The sequence below is a fragment of the Neoarius graeffei genome, chromosome 26 (assembly GCF_027579695.1).
Source record: "Neoarius graeffei isolate fNeoGra1 chromosome 26, fNeoGra1.pri, whole genome shotgun sequence".
Taxonomy (NCBI): Eukaryota; Metazoa; Chordata; class Actinopteri; order Siluriformes; family Ariidae; genus Neoarius; species Neoarius graeffei.
Genome location: NC_083594.1, coordinates 24,532,397 through 24,549,519, shown reverse-complemented (window position 1 = coordinate 24,549,519; position 17,123 = coordinate 24,532,397). Strand labels below are relative to the sequence as shown.

At 44.1% G+C, this 17,123-nt stretch overlaps 1 protein-coding gene across 6 annotated transcripts in view; it reads right to left on the bottom strand.

Moving 5' to 3' along the window:
* stab1 (stabilin 1) overlaps nucleotides 1–17,123 on the bottom strand; it is a 403,938-nt gene that overhangs the window by 151,995 nt on the left and 234,820 nt on the right. For all 6 annotated transcript variants that reach the window (XR_009651684.1, XM_060910924.1, XM_060910926.1 and 3 more), the window contains 3 exons: nucleotides 9,103–9,222; nucleotides 8,928–8,975; nucleotides 8,740–8,820 (listed from right to left, as the gene is read on the bottom strand). Coding sequence is in view for 5 of the 6 variants with exons in the window: in XM_060910924.1 (XP_060766907.1) it covers nucleotides 8,740–8,820; nucleotides 8,928–8,975; nucleotides 9,103–9,222 (249 nt within the window). In the remaining variant the exon portion in view is untranslated. The remainder of the gene's footprint in view (nucleotides 1–8,739; nucleotides 8,821–8,927; nucleotides 8,976–9,102; nucleotides 9,223–17,123) is intronic.

Sequence of the window (17,123 nt, the reverse complement as noted above, 5' to 3'; positions counted from 1 at the left end):
AGCTTTTTTTCCAATGGAATTTTTGATCTATGGATCCAGATTTTCCAGAGGGACCTGAATGCAATATTGCCCGTGATACACCATGCTGCTATGTCAGATGAGCTACAGAGGAGGGAACCCAGAATTTTACTCTTTCTCCATTCCTCTTGGCCTTGGAGGGGTTTTTCATTCTCATCTTTTTCCAGTGTGTCGGCCAAGTAGACATGGGTGAATTCTGTCTTGGCTTCATTCATGAATAAGTTTGAATCTTTCAGATTTTTGGCAGCTACTGGTAGTAGTCTTTCCAATGTGTCTCTTTCCTCATCAATAAAGTCAACATCGTCCACATATTCCATTTCTAATGGCATGCCTGGAGGGTTGGGTCTTGTGGAGTTCCTCCTTCTTGACGATAGTGCAGATGCTAGGTAACAAGTGAACAGGACTGGGGAGAGACTGTCACCTTGTGGGGACCCTATTGTTGTTTCGAAATCAGCTGAGTAGGTTGACCTGACACAGACTCTCAGCTTAGTGCTTGCCAGCAGGAGTCTCATGAGATGCAATTCATCTTCATTACATCCTGCCTGGTCCAGCACTTCTAGGATCTTAGACCTTTTGATCGTGTCAAAGGCCCGGGACATGTCTATACCTATCTTGTAGAAGTCCCAATGTTTAGACATAACCACTGAGGTAAGCATGCGCTGAGCCCATACAATGTCTGCACAACTGCATCCTCTCTTGAAACCACTTTGGTATGGTTCTGTAAAGGCGTCTATTTTGTCTCTGATGCAATGTAGTACAACAGTAAACAGGATCTTATGTGTGCTATTCAAGAGGACGATGGGGCATAAGTTTGCAGGAAACTTATATTTTTTCCAAAGGCGTACTAACACCTTCTGCGCGCTTCGGCAGCGCATTGATACGGAGCTCAGATATCAATGCGCTGCCGAAGCGCGCAGAAGGTGTTAGTACGCCTGTCATTATAGTGCGGACTTTCCATAGCATAGAAAATCGCTCCGTTTCAATTTGTGTAACTGAACTTGTTGCATATCACTGGTCATATAAACCTATGTAAACAGGAAAAACGTGGAAGAGTTTGGTCGCATCTAACTACAGCCCCAAAAAATACCGTTGGCCATGCTGAGCCTAGCTACATTGCTAACAGGAGTGACAGCGCATCTGACTGCGTCTGACTGACTGGGAGGTCGCGCAAAGCTCGGATAGGTATGGAGCAGCTCGTCTCAATTCAGATAAGAGCATATTTCATTATGGAAATACGGTGGACTGTTCCTTTAAAGTCGCCACACACAAATAATAACCATCTTGATGGGACCATGATTGCATTGCTTAGTTCATCATAGAATGATTCCACCAGGAGTGGGTTTTCTTGGGCTCTCTCAGACGTTGGGCCGTAGACATTGACAATGCGGCATTTGGTGTTCTTACCACTTTTTATTAGGAGAGACAGATCAATTGTGGCAACCTTATCACTGATATGTCCATAGTTCAGGAGGTGGCTCTGCAGCCTTGGGCCTATTACAAAGCCCAACCCGTGATGGGTAGTTTCTTTCTGTTCCATAAGGATCAAAGTGTGGCCTGTATGAAGTGTCTCTTCAGATTGGATCGATATTTTTGTCTCTTGGATGCATGCAATATCAATGTTGTAATGTTCACAGTCAGTTCCCAGTGTCTGTCTCTTACTGGTTGAGGTCAAACCTTGTACATTCCATGAGGCGAAAGCAAACTCCTAGGAAGATTGTGGTGCCTGCGGGTGACGGACACAGCTCCTCGGTTGAAGAAAGGTAGACATGTGATGTGTGCTGTTTTATATTACACTTATTTTATATTAGCCTTTTTAAAATTTAAAACGTGTTCTGTTTTTATATTTTTATATATAATTTTATGTTTTTTTATTTTAAAATTTATATTACACTTATTTTATATTAGACTTTTATTTTTATATTGGATGTATCACTGAGGAGTTGCACTGAAATTTCATTGTACAGCTGTGCAATGACAATAAAAGCATTCAATTCAATGAAGCATGTCCAGAACCGAGAAATGAACTGAGAGCCCCCGGTCACTGACTATGTCTTCTGGGATACCGTAGTATCTAAACACATGCTGGAAGAGGAGTTCAGCTGTTTGTGATGCAGTGGGGATGCCTGGTAGAGGAATGAGCTAAAGGAATGAGCTTTCGAGAAATGGCCTATGATGGTTGTGTTGCCCTCTGACAGGGGGAGGTCTGTGATGAAATCAATGGGACCATGCGACCATGGTCTTTGAGGTGTAGGAAGAGGGCACAACTTGTCAGTGGGAGGAGCTCTGGGAACTTTAGCCTGCGCACAGCAGAACAAGAGGCAATGTATTGGTTAATCTTGGTCAGCATATTCTCCCACCAATACTTATTCCTGAGCATTTGATGTGTGCGTTGCCTGCCGGGATGACCTGTAGCAGGAGATGAGTGAGTCCATGTGATAAGCCACTGCAAGGTCGTCTTAGGTACATAGAGTAGGCCAGGTGGTAGATTGTCAGGAAGAGTAGACAGTTGGGACTGTCATATCTTTCTGTCCAAGTCCCATGTGATGGACTGTATGAAGCATTGGGATGGAAGGATGGGATGACTGACGGGCTCCTGGTGTGCGGCACCGAAACTTCGAGAAAGTGCATTGGCCTTTGTATTCTTGGAACCAGAGCGAAAGTAAATGGTGAAGTTAAATATGGTGAAGAATAGTGCCTGCATGGCCTGGCGAGGGTTGAGCCTCTTGGCTGTCTTGAGGTACTCAAGATTTTTGTGATCCGTGAGGATAATGAAAGGGTGAGTGGCTCCTTCTAGCCAGTGCTGCCACTCTTCTAGGACTAGTTTTATAGAAAGCAGTTCTCTGTTGCCGATGTCATAATCCCTCTCAGCAGAGGAGAGCTTCTTAAGGAAGAAAGCTATGGGGTGGAGCTTCTGTTTCTCACCAAAGTGTTGAGATTGGATCGCCCCTACTCCAGTGTCAGACACGTCCACTTCTACGGTGAATGGTTTCATAGGGTCTGGATGCTGTAGAACTGGAGCCGTGGTGAAGGCCTCCTTGAGATGCTGGAATGCCTCTTCAGCTTGGGGATTCCACTGGAGGTGCTTGGGTTCTTTCTTAAGCAGTGTGGTTAGAGGGGTTGCAATAGCACTGAAACCCCTAATGAACCGACGGTAGAAATTAGCGAAGCTGAGGAAGCGATGAAGTTCCCTTATGGAGGTAGGAATGAGCCAGGAGGTTACTGGAGATACCTTAGAGTAGTCCATGCTGACCCCTTTGGCGCTAATGATGTAACCTAGGAAAGAGATGTGACTCTGATGGAACTCGCACTTCTTGGCCTTGACGTAGAGGTGATTCTCAAGAAGACATTGTAGGACTGTTCTGACGTGTTTTTTGGTGGCTCTCCTCATCAGGGGAGTAGATCAGGATGTCATCTATGTAAGCGATGGCATACTTACCCAGCATGTCCCATAAAACGTCATTAATCAGACATTGGAACATTCTGGGTGCTGAAGAAAGACCATACAGCATTACCTGGTATTCAAAATGGCCAACAGTAGTGCTGAACATGGTCTTCCACTCACTGCCTTCTCTGATCCTGATCAGGTTGTACGCACTTCACAGATCCAGTTTAGAGAATATCTTGGCAGATCTCAACTGTTCAAGGGCCACAGGAACAAGAGGAAGAAGATATAGGTACTTAACAGAAACTTGGTTCAGGCCTCTATAATCGATGCAGGGCCAAAGTCCACCTCCTCATTTCTCGACAAAGAAGAAGCCTGCAGAGGCTGGAGATTTGGATGGCCGGATGTAACCCTGTTTAAGTGCCACCTGAATGTAATTCCCCCATGGCGGCGTGTTCTTTCTGGGACAAGGGATTGATGTGTCCTTGAGGTGGTGACATACCAGGCAGTAGGTCTATAGTGTACTCATAGGGTTGGTGTGGTGGTAATCCACACGCCTTTCCCTTGCTGAAGACCTCCTGTAGGTCCATGTAACACTCTGGGACCTTGTTCAAGGAGTCTTGGTTGAGGGCTCTCCACAGAGGTGGAAGCAAGGTTGACTTGCGGGCGCGAAATGCAATTTTGAAAGCAGATAGGAAACCATTGGAGGATTTCCTTGTTCTGCCATGATATCAGTGGATTGTGAAGCTGAAACCATGGGTAGCTAAGAATGAGATTGTGATTTACTGTTGTGGTGACATAAAGGGAGATATGCTCAGACTGCAGAATTCCCACCTGAATATGAATAGGTGGTGAATGTGTGGTGATGAGGCCATCTCCTATGGGTCCTCCATCGATGATCCTGATGTTAAGCGCACTTTGCAGAAGGGTTGTGGGCAGGTTGAATTTCTGCACAACCACACAGCTGATAAAGTTTCCTTCTGCCCCTGAATCAATGAAAGCACCGAGGATGTGTGTGGCGTTTGTGAGCTTTAATAGTACAGGAACCTTAAAGGACTTAGAATTAAATTTTCTCACCGGACTCACTGTGTGTAGAATCTTCTACTGGATCAGAAATAGTGTTAAGTTTAGCACTTTCCTGAATGGAGGGTATGTGAGCCAACAGATGATCCAGTCGAATTGCCAGATCGATAAGAGAGTCCAAGGAGAGCTGTTGATCATGGCAGGTGAGTTCACTCAGAACTGCAGGGCATAGACCTTGGCAAAAAACAGTCTTCAAGGCGGGTTTGTTCCATCCACTGGCTGCAACTAATGTCCTGAAGTCAAGTGCATATTCAGCCACACTATGGGAACCTTGTGAAATGGTTAGCAGACTCTCTCCGACTTCAATTCCTGCTGGTTCATGGCTAAAAACCCTTTTAAACATGGTGAGGAACTGCTCATAGGAAGGTATTGAGGTATTTCACTCACGTGACCAAGTCATGTGATGCTGCCATTTTGGACGGCACGGCTCGAATCAGTTTGAATGCGAGGAAGGCGACAAACGAAAAACATAAAAGAAAAAGGAGTGAGATGCAGAAAACACCTTCACTATCCAGCGACGTAGGGCATTTACAGGGCGAGCAGAGGGAGAGGTATTTGCAAAAATTGAGGTTAGCAGGCTTAGAGAACGACGTTTACCTGCTTCCACCAGGATTGTTCACTGATGTACGGAAGTACACGAAGCCCTCGTCTTTACCTGACTTCGGCCCACATGATCTGTGTACCTATGTCGTTAAAAACCCATCGCCATACACAGGTATTGATCTGAAAGCGTATAAGAGTTTGGATGCCTACAAATATTTTGTGTCAGGCTGGGTAACATGCCTACATCAGCGGGTCGTCCCTGGAGCCGGTGGTCGCCATCTGATTACAGCTAAGGTTTGTTCACATTTTCATTTACTTATGGCCCTTTTCCACTACCGTTTTTCAGCTCACTTCAGCTCGCTTCAGCTCACTTCAGCCCGACACGGCTCGCGTTTCGACTACCAAAAACCAGCACGACTCAGCTCGTTTCAGCCCTGCTTAGCCCCTAAAACTCGCACCGTTTTGGAGTGGGGCTGAAGCGAGCCAAGCCGTGCCGAGTGAGGCTGGGGGCGTGAGCAGACACTCCCCTGTGCACTGATTGGTGAGGAGGAGTGTCCTCACATGCCCACACACGCCCCGCGAGCGCGCTGGGATCTGTAAACACCGCAAACCCGGAAGAATAATAATTACGAATTACGAGAATTTCTGAAGCCTTATGCGCCTCGCCTCATCTATACGCTCTTGCCAGTATCTGTTGGCATTGTCGGTGACAACAAGCCACAGCACCAAGACCAGCAACACTAACGACTCCATGTCCTCCATGTTTATTGTTTACTATCCGGGTCGTGAGACTACCGCTTAAAAGCTCACTGAATCAGTGACATACAGAGCATCGTGGACGAGTTCGCGGAGCGCAAGGCTCGTCGTATGCCCTTCAAATAATGCGCGCAGTAGGCTATTGATGTTTTATTATGAGCCATGTACAGTATGTCACCTGTTTTTTTGTTTCTGAGTTACATGTTCGTTTGAAGGACTTAATGTACAAAATAACATAGTTGCACCCCGTAGTGTTGAAATTGGTAAACACAGTGCATTCAGTGAGGTTTGCACCGCCCTCCTTTTATTTCTGACTCTTCCTGTCACCGTTGCAACCTCTGAGCGCTCATTCGTATGCCCTTCAAATAATGTGCGCAGTATAGGCTATTGATGTTTTATTATGAGCCATGTACAGTATCCTAATGTTTTTTGTTTCTGAGTTACATGTTCGTTTGAAGGACTTGATGTACTAAATAACATAGTTGCACCCGGTAGTGTTGAAATTGGTAAACACCGCAGTTGCGGACATTTTGTAGCCTAAAATGATGTTATGATCAGCTTTAATAAAGGGCCCGGTCATTTGCCCCGCCCCCGGCCCGGCTCTGACTTGTTCCGCCACTGTCACTGATGTCACTGTTTGCGCTGCTTAACGACATCACGTGACGTCCACCCACTTTCGCTAACTCCACCCAATGTGTCCACCCACTTCCAGCCAGCACGGTTCAGCGCGGTTGTAGTCGAAATGCAACTCCAACAGCCCCGCTCAGCTCGACTCAGCACGGCACGGCTCAGCCGCGTTTGTAGTGGAAAAGCGGCATTTCGGTCCTCAGGATAAACAAAATGTTATTAAATGTCATTGAAATAACTTCTTAGTCTGTTGAGACATGGCCCGTTATAAATTTGCTGTTACCAGGCAATGACTAAGAACTGTATTATTAGGGTCGGTGTAGTTGTAGCAGTGTATTAGCAACTAGCTGTTAGCACTAGCTAATGTCAACAACATCGTAGCTAGTATGTTACTGTAGCAATGTTTACGTTCAGTCATTTGGATGACTGTTAAAACTTTTCAGTCTCAAGTTTTTCCTTTACTGGATTTACTAGTTTACTGAGCTAGCGCGCTCGGCCGAGCCGGGAGCCATCGCGCGCTCTCCGGCCGAGCCGGGAGCCATCGCGCGCTCTCCGGCCGAGCCGGGAGCCATCGCGCGCTCGGCGGCCGAGCCGGGAGCCATCGCGCGCTCGGCGGCCGAGCCGGGAGCCATCGCGCGCTCGGCGGCCGAGCCGGGAGCCATCGCGCGCTCGGCGGCCGAGCCGGGAGCCATCGCGCGCTCGGCGGCCGAGCCGGGAGCCATCGCGCGCTCTCCGGCCGAGCCGGGAGCCATCGCGCGCTCTCCGGCCGAGCCGGGAGCCATCGCGCGCTCTCCGGCCGAGCCGGGAGCCATCGCGCGCTCTCCGGCCGAGCCGGGAGCCATCGCGCGCTCTCCGGCCGAGCCGGGAGCCATCGCGCGCTCGGCGGCCGAGCCGGGAGCCATCGCGCGCTCGGCGGCCGAGCCGGGAGCCATCGCGCGCTCGGCGGCCGAGCCGGGAGCCATCGCGCGCTCGGCGGCCGAGCCGGGAGCCATCGCGCGCTCTCCGGCCGAGCCGGGAGCCATCGCGCGCTCTCCGGCCGAGCCGGGAGCCATCGCGCGCTCGGCGGCCGAGCCGGGAGCCATCGCGCGCTCGGCGGCCGAGCCGGGAGCCATCGCGCGCTCGGCGGCCGAGCCGGGAGCCATCGCGCGCTCGGCGGCCGAGCCGGGAGCCATCGCGCGCTCGGCGGCCGAGCCGGGAGCCATCGCGCGCTCGGCGGCCGAGCCGGGAGCCATCGCGCGCTCGGCGGCCGAGCCGGGAGCCATCGCGCGCTAGCTCAGTAAACTAGTAAATCCAGTAAAGGAAAAACTTGAGACTGAAAGGTTTTAACAGTCATCCAAATGACTGAACGTAAATATTGCTACAGTAACATACTAGCTACTGTTGTTGACATTAGCTAGCTTGCCGTCCAAAATGGTGGACACCGGGGCGTCACGTGACCCTGTGACGTCAGGTGAAATACCTCAATTGGTTCCTGTTCCTGGTTCCTAATCGTGACCTCCCTTACTCTCGAGTTGGAGTCTGTGAAATCATGTTCATTTTCAAATATATGTTGATTGAAGCTCATCACTCAGAGGAGTTTACTTTCCCACTTTTTAGCATTTTTCAAAACTAGTATGTAGTAGAAAAAGTTCAGATCAGAGCTGGGGGTGAAGTTACACTTTAAAGCAATGATATCCTTGTTAATTGTTGACCAAAAAATGGTCCACTTCTAAGCAGCCACATTTAAGGCATTTCTCCCCAATTCATTTTAGTTTTGGAATGGAAATGGCTCATCAAAGTTGAAATGTGGTTGTCTTATAAAAGCCATTTTCAGATTGTATGTGTATGGTGTGTATGCTAGTTTAAGTGGCTAGTGTGTTTTCACACTGGGCCATCATTTATTTGCTTATATGGGATACTATGAGTTAACACTTAAAAGTCTTCTCTATGTATTAATTCAGAAAGTTCTCATATTAGCTCATATTATCAAGTTTGGTCTATGCAGTACAATTAGAGTTTTGATATTTCAGAGACATTAAAATTAAAATGAACCAGATTTCACTCAATGATACCTGATGTTAGATAGCTAACTTGGTCTTATGATTTTTGGTTTACAAAGACACCAGTATGTCAGAAGTCAAAATGGTGATTAACACACTGATGTCTGTTTATCTGTGAATCACCTTTTTGTTGCTGCATTTTTATAATCAATAGAATGATGAAGAATATTAAGAAATATTGATTGATCATGCTATGATGGGTAAAAGCTGACCTTCAGCATAATATCCACCCCCAAAAACAGGATCAGTTGTGCATACCTACACCAGGAGGCCACAGAAAAAAAGACATACCGAGTAGTTTCCTATGTAATCTGTGTGAGGAACAAATATGGTGAATGGTCCTCTACTGTACAAATCCCTGACTCTTGAGTTCTATACAAAAACAAATATTGGATGTCATTCAAACCTTGGCTAAATTATCATTTATTAAACAAATATTAGACAAATTAATAAACTGTATAGAACGCTTTGAGACTTACTGCAAGATTTCTCCGGAACCAATTAGCCTCTGTTTTGTGAAGAAGCTCCTGTGTCATGCAATAAACATATTCATGTATAAAGAGCATGAAATTATCCAGCTGAATTGTTGCTTATTCATAACCATTATTATCAGAGTTTCATATTTGCATTGTCTCTTTACTAGTGGATACTCACTCTACTGACACTTCCCATACACTCGATACCATCTCCTTTGTAGCCATATCGACATGTGCAGTTCCTCTCACCTGGGCCGGTGTACCGACACAGAGCATTGACGCTGCAGCCTCCATTGTCCTGGATAATAATTAAAACAACTCTGTAACATATCATTCATTCTCTAGACAACCTGAATAGCATACATTACTATCTTTTATTTGTTTCTCTTGGTTTCTATTGCTCATTCTATTGCAGGTTTTTTAACTTACAAGAGACAAGCATATGAATTGCTGTAATCATAGTGTAATATATGTTTTTGTTTAGTCTAAATGCACATAAATGGAGAGCCTTGTAATATACAGCTATATAATAAATTTCTTACTTGAAGGGGCTGACTCCCACTTCCCGGAATCCAATTTGTTGTTTTTGTTTTGAAAGCATGTGACCACTATCTTCTAGTGCTCTGTACACCAAAACCTCTGTAAATTCATTGTTAATGATCCCTTCAAAACCCATCTCAAACTTTTTCTTCATCTACGTGTCATATGTTGAACCTTAATGAAGCTGAAGAAAATATACCTTATTTTTTCTTTCCTTTGCTGCCATGCATAACGTGGCCAAGGCCAGTTCAGGTCCATTACAATGCATAGCTCTTATGTAGGGGTTTCATAAGAAAGGGGGTGAATACCTATGCACACTCCAGATTTCTGTTTTTTCATCTTAATTATTGTTTGTGTCACAATAAAACAACAATTTTCACCTTCAATGTTGTAGGCATGTTGTGTAAATCAAATAGTGCTAACACCCACCCACCCAAAAAAATCAATTTTAATTCAATCTTAATGCAACAAAACAACAGGACAAACACCAAGGGGATGAATACTTTTGCAAGACACTGTAATAGCTCATGTTTTTTCTTGTCTAAAATCTCCATAAATATTTGAATTATGGTTATTAAGGCAGTTAGAGATAGTGGATTTTACTTTGGTTTTGTGACAGAATGAGTTGCATTTATTTCCCAAGTTTCCTGCATCTGGCAGGTGAACCCTTTTCAATTTCAACTTTCACAAGAAAGTTTGTGAACCCTTTAGAATTTTCTATATTTCTGCATAAATATGACCTAAAACAACATCAGATTTTCACACAAGTCCTAAAAGTAGATAAAGAGAACCCAGTTAAACAAATGAGACAAAAATATTATACTTGGTAATTTATTTATTGAGGAAAATGATCCAAAATTACATATCTGTGAGTGGCAAAAGTATGTGAACCTTTGATTTCAGTATCTGGTGTGACCCCCTTGTGCAGCAATAACTGCAATTAAACATTTCCGGTAACTGTTGATCAGTCCTGCACACCGGCTTGGAGGAATTTTAGCCCATTCCTCCGTACAGAACAGCTTCAACTCTGGGATGTTGGTGGGTTTCCTCACATGAACTGCTCACTTCAGGTCTTCCACAGCATTTCAATTGGATTAAAGTCAGGACTTTGACTTGGCCATTCCAAAACATTAACTTTATTCTTCTTTAACCATTCTTTGGTAGAACAACTTGTGTGCTTAGGGTCGTTGTCTTGCTGCATGACCCACCTTCTCTTGAGATTCAGTTCATGGACAGATGTCCTGACATTTTCCTTTAGAATTTGCTGGTATAATTCAGAACTCATTGTTTCATCAATGATGGCAAGCCGTCCTGGCCCAGATGCAGCAAACAGGCCCAAACCATGATACTACCACCACCATGTTTCACAGATGGGATAAGGTTCTTATGATGGAATGTAGTGTTTTTCTTTCTCCAAACATAACACTTCTCATTTAAACCAAAAAGTTTTATTTTGGCCTCATCCATCCACAAATTTTTTTTTCCAGTAGCCTTCTGGCTTGTCCACATGATCTTGAGCAAACTGCAGACGAGCAGCAATGTTCTTTTTGGAGAGCAATGGCTTTCTCCTTGCAACCCTGCCATGCACACCATTGTTGTTCAGTGTTCTCCTGATGGTGGACTCACGAACATTAACCAATGTGAGAGAGGCCTTCAGTTGCTTAGAAGTTACCCTGGGGTCCTTTGTGACCTTACCAACTATTGCACACCTTGCTCTTGGAGTGATCTTTGTTGGTCGACCACTCCTGGGGAGGGTAACAATGGTCTTGAATTTCCTCCATTTGTACACAAGCTGTTTGACTGTGGATTGGTGGAGTCCAAGCTCTTTAGAGATGGTTTTGTAACCTCTTCCAGCCTGATGCGCATCAACAATGCTTTTTCTGAGGTCCTCAGAAATCTCCTTTTCATGCCATGATAGACTTCCACAAGCATGTGTTGTGAAGATCAGACTTTGATAGATCCCTGTTCTTTAAATAAAACAGGGTGCCCACTCACACCTGATTGTCATCCCACTGATTGAAAACACCTGACTCTAATTTCACCTTCAAATTAACTGCTAATTCTAGAGGTTCGCATACTTTTGCCACTCACAGAAATGTAATATTCGATCATTTTCCTCAATAAATAATTGACCAAGTATAATATGTTTGTCTCATTTGTTTAACTAGGTTCTCTTTATCTACTTTTAGGACTTTTGTGGAAATATGATGTTTTAGGCCATATTTATGCAGAAATATAGAAAATTCTAAAGGGTTCACAAACTTTCAAGCACCACTGTACGTACATACATAAATGTACAGGGCCTGTACTTCTTCTGGTATGTATGAGTTTAGCTGGTTGGCATTTAAGATTGCTGAGATTTTCTGATTGCGTTGACAGGGCCTGTGAGTTTCCAAGCCTACAGACATATGCAAGCTGCTGTCATTGCATGCTGTCAGTAAACCCGCTGAGAACTACAAACATGGATACCCTGAACTACAAGTCCCAAGACACACAGCGCCCTCTGTCTCCAGCATACTGAATCTCAGCTGTCTCTCATTTCCTCAATCACCTGTCCCTCTATTTAAGCTCCCTAAACACACACACCATTGTGAAGTATTGTCCTGCTAGCTCAGTTTGTACCAAGCCTTGTAGCTTTGTTTGTCTGTCTGTCTTATCTGTAACCCCTTATCCCATGCGGGGTCACGGGGGGCAAGCTGGAGCCTTTCCCAGCTGCCCATGAGCGAGAGGCAGGGTATACCCTGGACAAGTCGCTAGCTCATCGCAGGGCTGACACACACACAGAGACACAAACAACCATTCACACGCAGTCAATTTAGAGCCACCAATTAACCTAACCTGCATATCTTTGGACTGTGGGAGGAAACCCACGCAAACACAGGGAGAACATGCAAACTCCACACAGAACGGTCCTCGTCAGCCACCGGGTTCAATCTCAGAACCTTCTTGCTGTGAGGCGACAGTGCTAACCACTACACCACACCTCTCATGTTTCTGACCTTTCGCTATTTCTTCCAAGTTTTCACTCTTTGTCTTTCCTTCACTAAGTTGTTCGCTGATCACCTGACCCTCGCTAGTTTTCTGACTCCGATTCCTGTCTATTGTTTTGGCTTTGTTGAGTATATACATCTGTAAGTGCTTGCACTCTAACACATGCATGTACAACCCCGATTCCAAAAAAGTTGGGACAAAGAACAAATTGTAAATAAAAACGGAATGCAATAATTTACAAATCTCAAAAACTGATTATTGTATTCACAGTAGAACATAGACAACATATCAAATGTCGAAAGTGAGCCATTTTGAAATTTCATGACAGCAACACATCTCAAAAAAGTTGGGACAGGGGCAATAAGAGGCTGGAAAAGTTAAAGGTACAAAAAAGGAACAGCTGGAGGACCAAATTGCAACTCATTAGGTCAATTGGCAATAGGTCATTAACATGACTGGGTATAAAAAGAGCCTCTTGGAGTGGCAGCGGCTCTCAGAAGTAAAGATGGGAAAAGGCTCACCAATCCCCCTAATTCTGCCCCGACAAATAGTGGAGCAATATCAGAAAGGAGTTCGACAGTGTAAAATTGCAAAGAGTTTGAACATATCATCTACAGTGCATATCATAATCAAAAGATTCAGAGAATCTGGAAGAATCTCTGTGAGTAAGGGTCAAGGCCGGAAAAACATACCGGGCGCCCGTGATCTTCAGGCCCTTAGACAGCACTGCATCACATACGGGCGTGCTTCTGTATTGGAAAATCACAAAATGGGCTCAGGATTTCCAGAGAACATTATCTGTGAACACAATTCACCGTGCCATCCGCCGTTGCCAGCTAAAACTCTATAGTTCAAAGAAGAAGCCGTATCTAAACATGATCCAGAAGCGCAGACGTCTTCTCTGGGACAAGGCTCATTTAAAATGGACTGTGGCAAAGTGGAAAACTGTTCTGTGGTCAGACGAATCAAAATTTGAAGTTCTTTATGGAAATCAGGGACGCCGTGTCATTCGGACTAAAGAGGAGAAGGACGACCCAAGTTGTTATCCGCGCTCAGTTCAGAAGCCTGCATGTCTGACGGTATGGGGTTGCATTAGTGCGTGTGGCATGGGCAGCTTACACATCTGGAAAGACACCATCAATGCTGAAAGGTATATCCAGGTTCTAGAGCAACATGCTCCCATCCAGACGACGTCTCTTTCAGGGAAGACCTTGTATGTTCCAACATGACAATGCCAAACCACATACTGCATCAATTACAGCATCATACAGTAGCTGCGTAGAAGAAGGGTCCGGGTACTGAACTGGCCAGCCTGCAGTCCAGATCTTTCACCCATAGAAAACATTTGGCGCATCATAAAATGGAAGATATGACAAAAAAGACCTAAGACAGTTGAGCAACTAGAATCCTACATTAGACAAAAATGGGTTAACATCCCTATCCCTAAACTTGAGCAACTTGTCTCCTCAGTCCCCAGACGTTTACAGACTGTTGTAAAGAGAAAAGGGGATGTCTCACAGTGGTAAACATGGCCTTGTCCCAACTTTTTTGAGATGTGTTGTTGTCATGAAATTTAAAATCACCTAATTTTTCTCTTTAAATGATACATTTTCTCAGTTTAAACATTTGATATGTCATCTATGTTCTATTCTGAATAAAATATGGAATTTTGAAACTTCCACATCATTACATTCCGTTTTTATTTACAATTTGTACTTTGTCCCAATTTTTTTGGAATCGGGGTTGTACATATGAATTCATCCTTATAATTATTGATCACTACCATATGTAATTTATATCTCGCGCACAGGATCAATCATTTGTGTAATCATGTAAGATTATGATGGTATACACCAAAGAAAAGAAAGCATGTGCTTTCTAAAATGAAGTTCAATAAAGAGTAGCCTTTTGCATTTCCATGTATACAACCTGTGAAAGATCAACCAGGCAAAGTTTTCTGCACAGTGAGTATATATCAGAGGTGGGGACTTGAGACTTGGGGACTTGGACTCGAGTCGACTCGAGTCACTGTTTTCATGACTTGTGACTTGACTTGACAAAACATGAAAATACTTGAGACTTGACTCGGACTTGGAAGTTTAAGACTCGGGACTTGACTTGACACACGATGACTTGAGTGACTTGAGTGTTATTTCCATCGTGTTTTTATTGTGAAAATAAAATGTAATATGCACATACTTCAGTAATTTTGATTGCACTGCCGTTGCGTTGTCACCGCCCTGTCAATCAGGCATGCTCTCTGCATGGGCTATATACCACGCCCCATGCCACGATGTGTTCACAGATTTCACATCACACATACATGATAATGTCAGCCATCCCAAGAGTAATCACTTTTGGCTTCAAGGGCTACTGCCTAGAAGGTAAACGACGAACGGCGCAGTGCAAGATTTGCAATGTGACTATTTCTGACAGCCAGACCACGACCTCCAATTTCATCCGGCATTTGAAGCAGGGGCGCAGATAGGATTTTTGAACTGGGGGGGACTGAGCTGTCAGCAAATGATTCCATTTTGTGTATATATATATATATATATATATATATATATATATATATATAATATATGTGTGTGTGTGTGTGTGTGTGTGTGTGTGTGTGTGTGTGTATATATATATATATATATATATATATATATATATATATATATATACACACACACACATACACACACTACCGTTTCAAAAATTTGGGGTCACTTTGAAATTTCCTTATTTTTGAAAGAAAAGCACTGTTCTTTTCAATGAAGATCACTTTAAACTAATCAGAAATACACTCTATACTTTGCTAATGTGATAAATGACTATTCTAGCTGCAAATGTCTGGTTTTTGGTGCAATATCTACATACGGTAGGTGTATAGAGGCCCATTTCCAGCAACTATCACTCCAGTGTTCTAATGGTACAATGTGTTTGCTCATTGCCTCAGAAGGCTAATGGATGATTAGAAAACCCTTGTACAATCATGTTAGCACAGCTGAAAACAGTTTAGCTCTTTAGAGAAGCTATAAAACTGACCTTCCTTTGAGCAGATTGAGTTTCTGGAGCATTACATTTGTGGGGTCAATTAAATGCTCAAAATGGCCAGAAAAATGTCTTGACTGTATTTTCCATTCATTTTACAACTTATGGTGGTAAATAAAAGTGTGACTTTTCATGGAAAACACAAAATTGTCTGGGTGACCCCAAACTTTTGAACGGTAGTGTGTATACATGTTATTTCACCTCCCTCACTGCCATCACCAGGAACTATCTGCAGGCCAGGACAATGATAACATTTTAACATAGCCTATGGAAATCCAAAGTTTACACATTATCATCACGCACAGAAATTGCAAAACTGCAAAACTAGTTTTAAAACCGCTAAGTTCCAACTGTTAAACATAGCAAGAGGCTGGGCTACGTGTGTGTGTGTGTAAAGTGTAAACCAGTGCATCCTGACTTTCTAACTATGCATGTGTGTTGCGTGAGCGGCAGTCAGTCAACAACTCTTCACAAAGTTTCCTTATGAAACAATATGCTCACTGAAATTATGGCAGGGAACGCCATTAAACATTAAAACTGCCTTCTGAGCACTGTATCTACAGGCTGCCACCGAAAGAAGGAGGCTACCAGAAAGGCTTCTCTACTCCGTACGATTTTACTTTCACTACGACATTACTTTGAACAGACTATCAAAAAATTGCAAGGTGATATGATAAAGTAAGGCACAGTTTACTTACAGTCTTTTTTTTTTTTTTTTAAAACGATGCAATCGTTTTCTGCCTTTTGGCACCCTTCATCATGCCGTGTTGGGGTCCTGAACTAGGAGGAGCTGTCCCCGATATGCCTGTCAAACTTGTTGTGGGTAACCATAGCAACCAAGCTCGAGCTCGCAACCTGTGCAGTCTGCGCAGTTGCAACTATGTATGTACTGCTGTGCACCTCAATAAACCGAATGGTAATTAGTCTTTTGATTTTTCCGTGAGGTTTGCCTTATGCAAAGAAAGACAGCATAGACGTTTTTTTCCTCCCTATAAGTGGGGGGGGACCGAACGAGGTGAATTTAAATCTGGGTGGGACGAATCCCCCCCGTCCCCCCCTCTATCTGCGCCCGTGATTTGAAGATCCATTCTGCCCAGTAAGTTTATTAATGTGTTGTTATTTGGTGATAGCAGCTAAACTCCTCGTTAGCCAATGTTAGCCACGAGAGTGAGCGGTAGGAGGATTTTAGCCGTTGCAGATGTAGCTAGGGATTCAGTTTATTATTGTGAAATTCTTATGTGAATGCTGGTAAGCAATGTAGTTACGTCAAGTTTAATGATATTGTATATCAGTAGTAGTAAGTTGATTGTGCACTTTGCAGTCGTGATGCTGAATAACATAAGCAGCTTCCTACCCTGTTGTTCTGTTTCAGGGTTAAAGGGATAGTTCGGGATTTTTGACATGAATCTGTATGGCATCCCCATCAATAGTGTCGTGCAAACACACTGACTTACCCCTGACAGCATCCTGTGAGTCCAGTTCTTGTCCAGTTTTGGTCCAGACGAAAGTAGTCCGGCAAGTTTGTTGGGGTCACGAAAGTAAAACGTTTTTCGCCTCAAAACAGTATGTGTTCAAAAGAGTGATATATTTGCATCACAAAACCGTTGTCAAATAAAAAGTCAGACC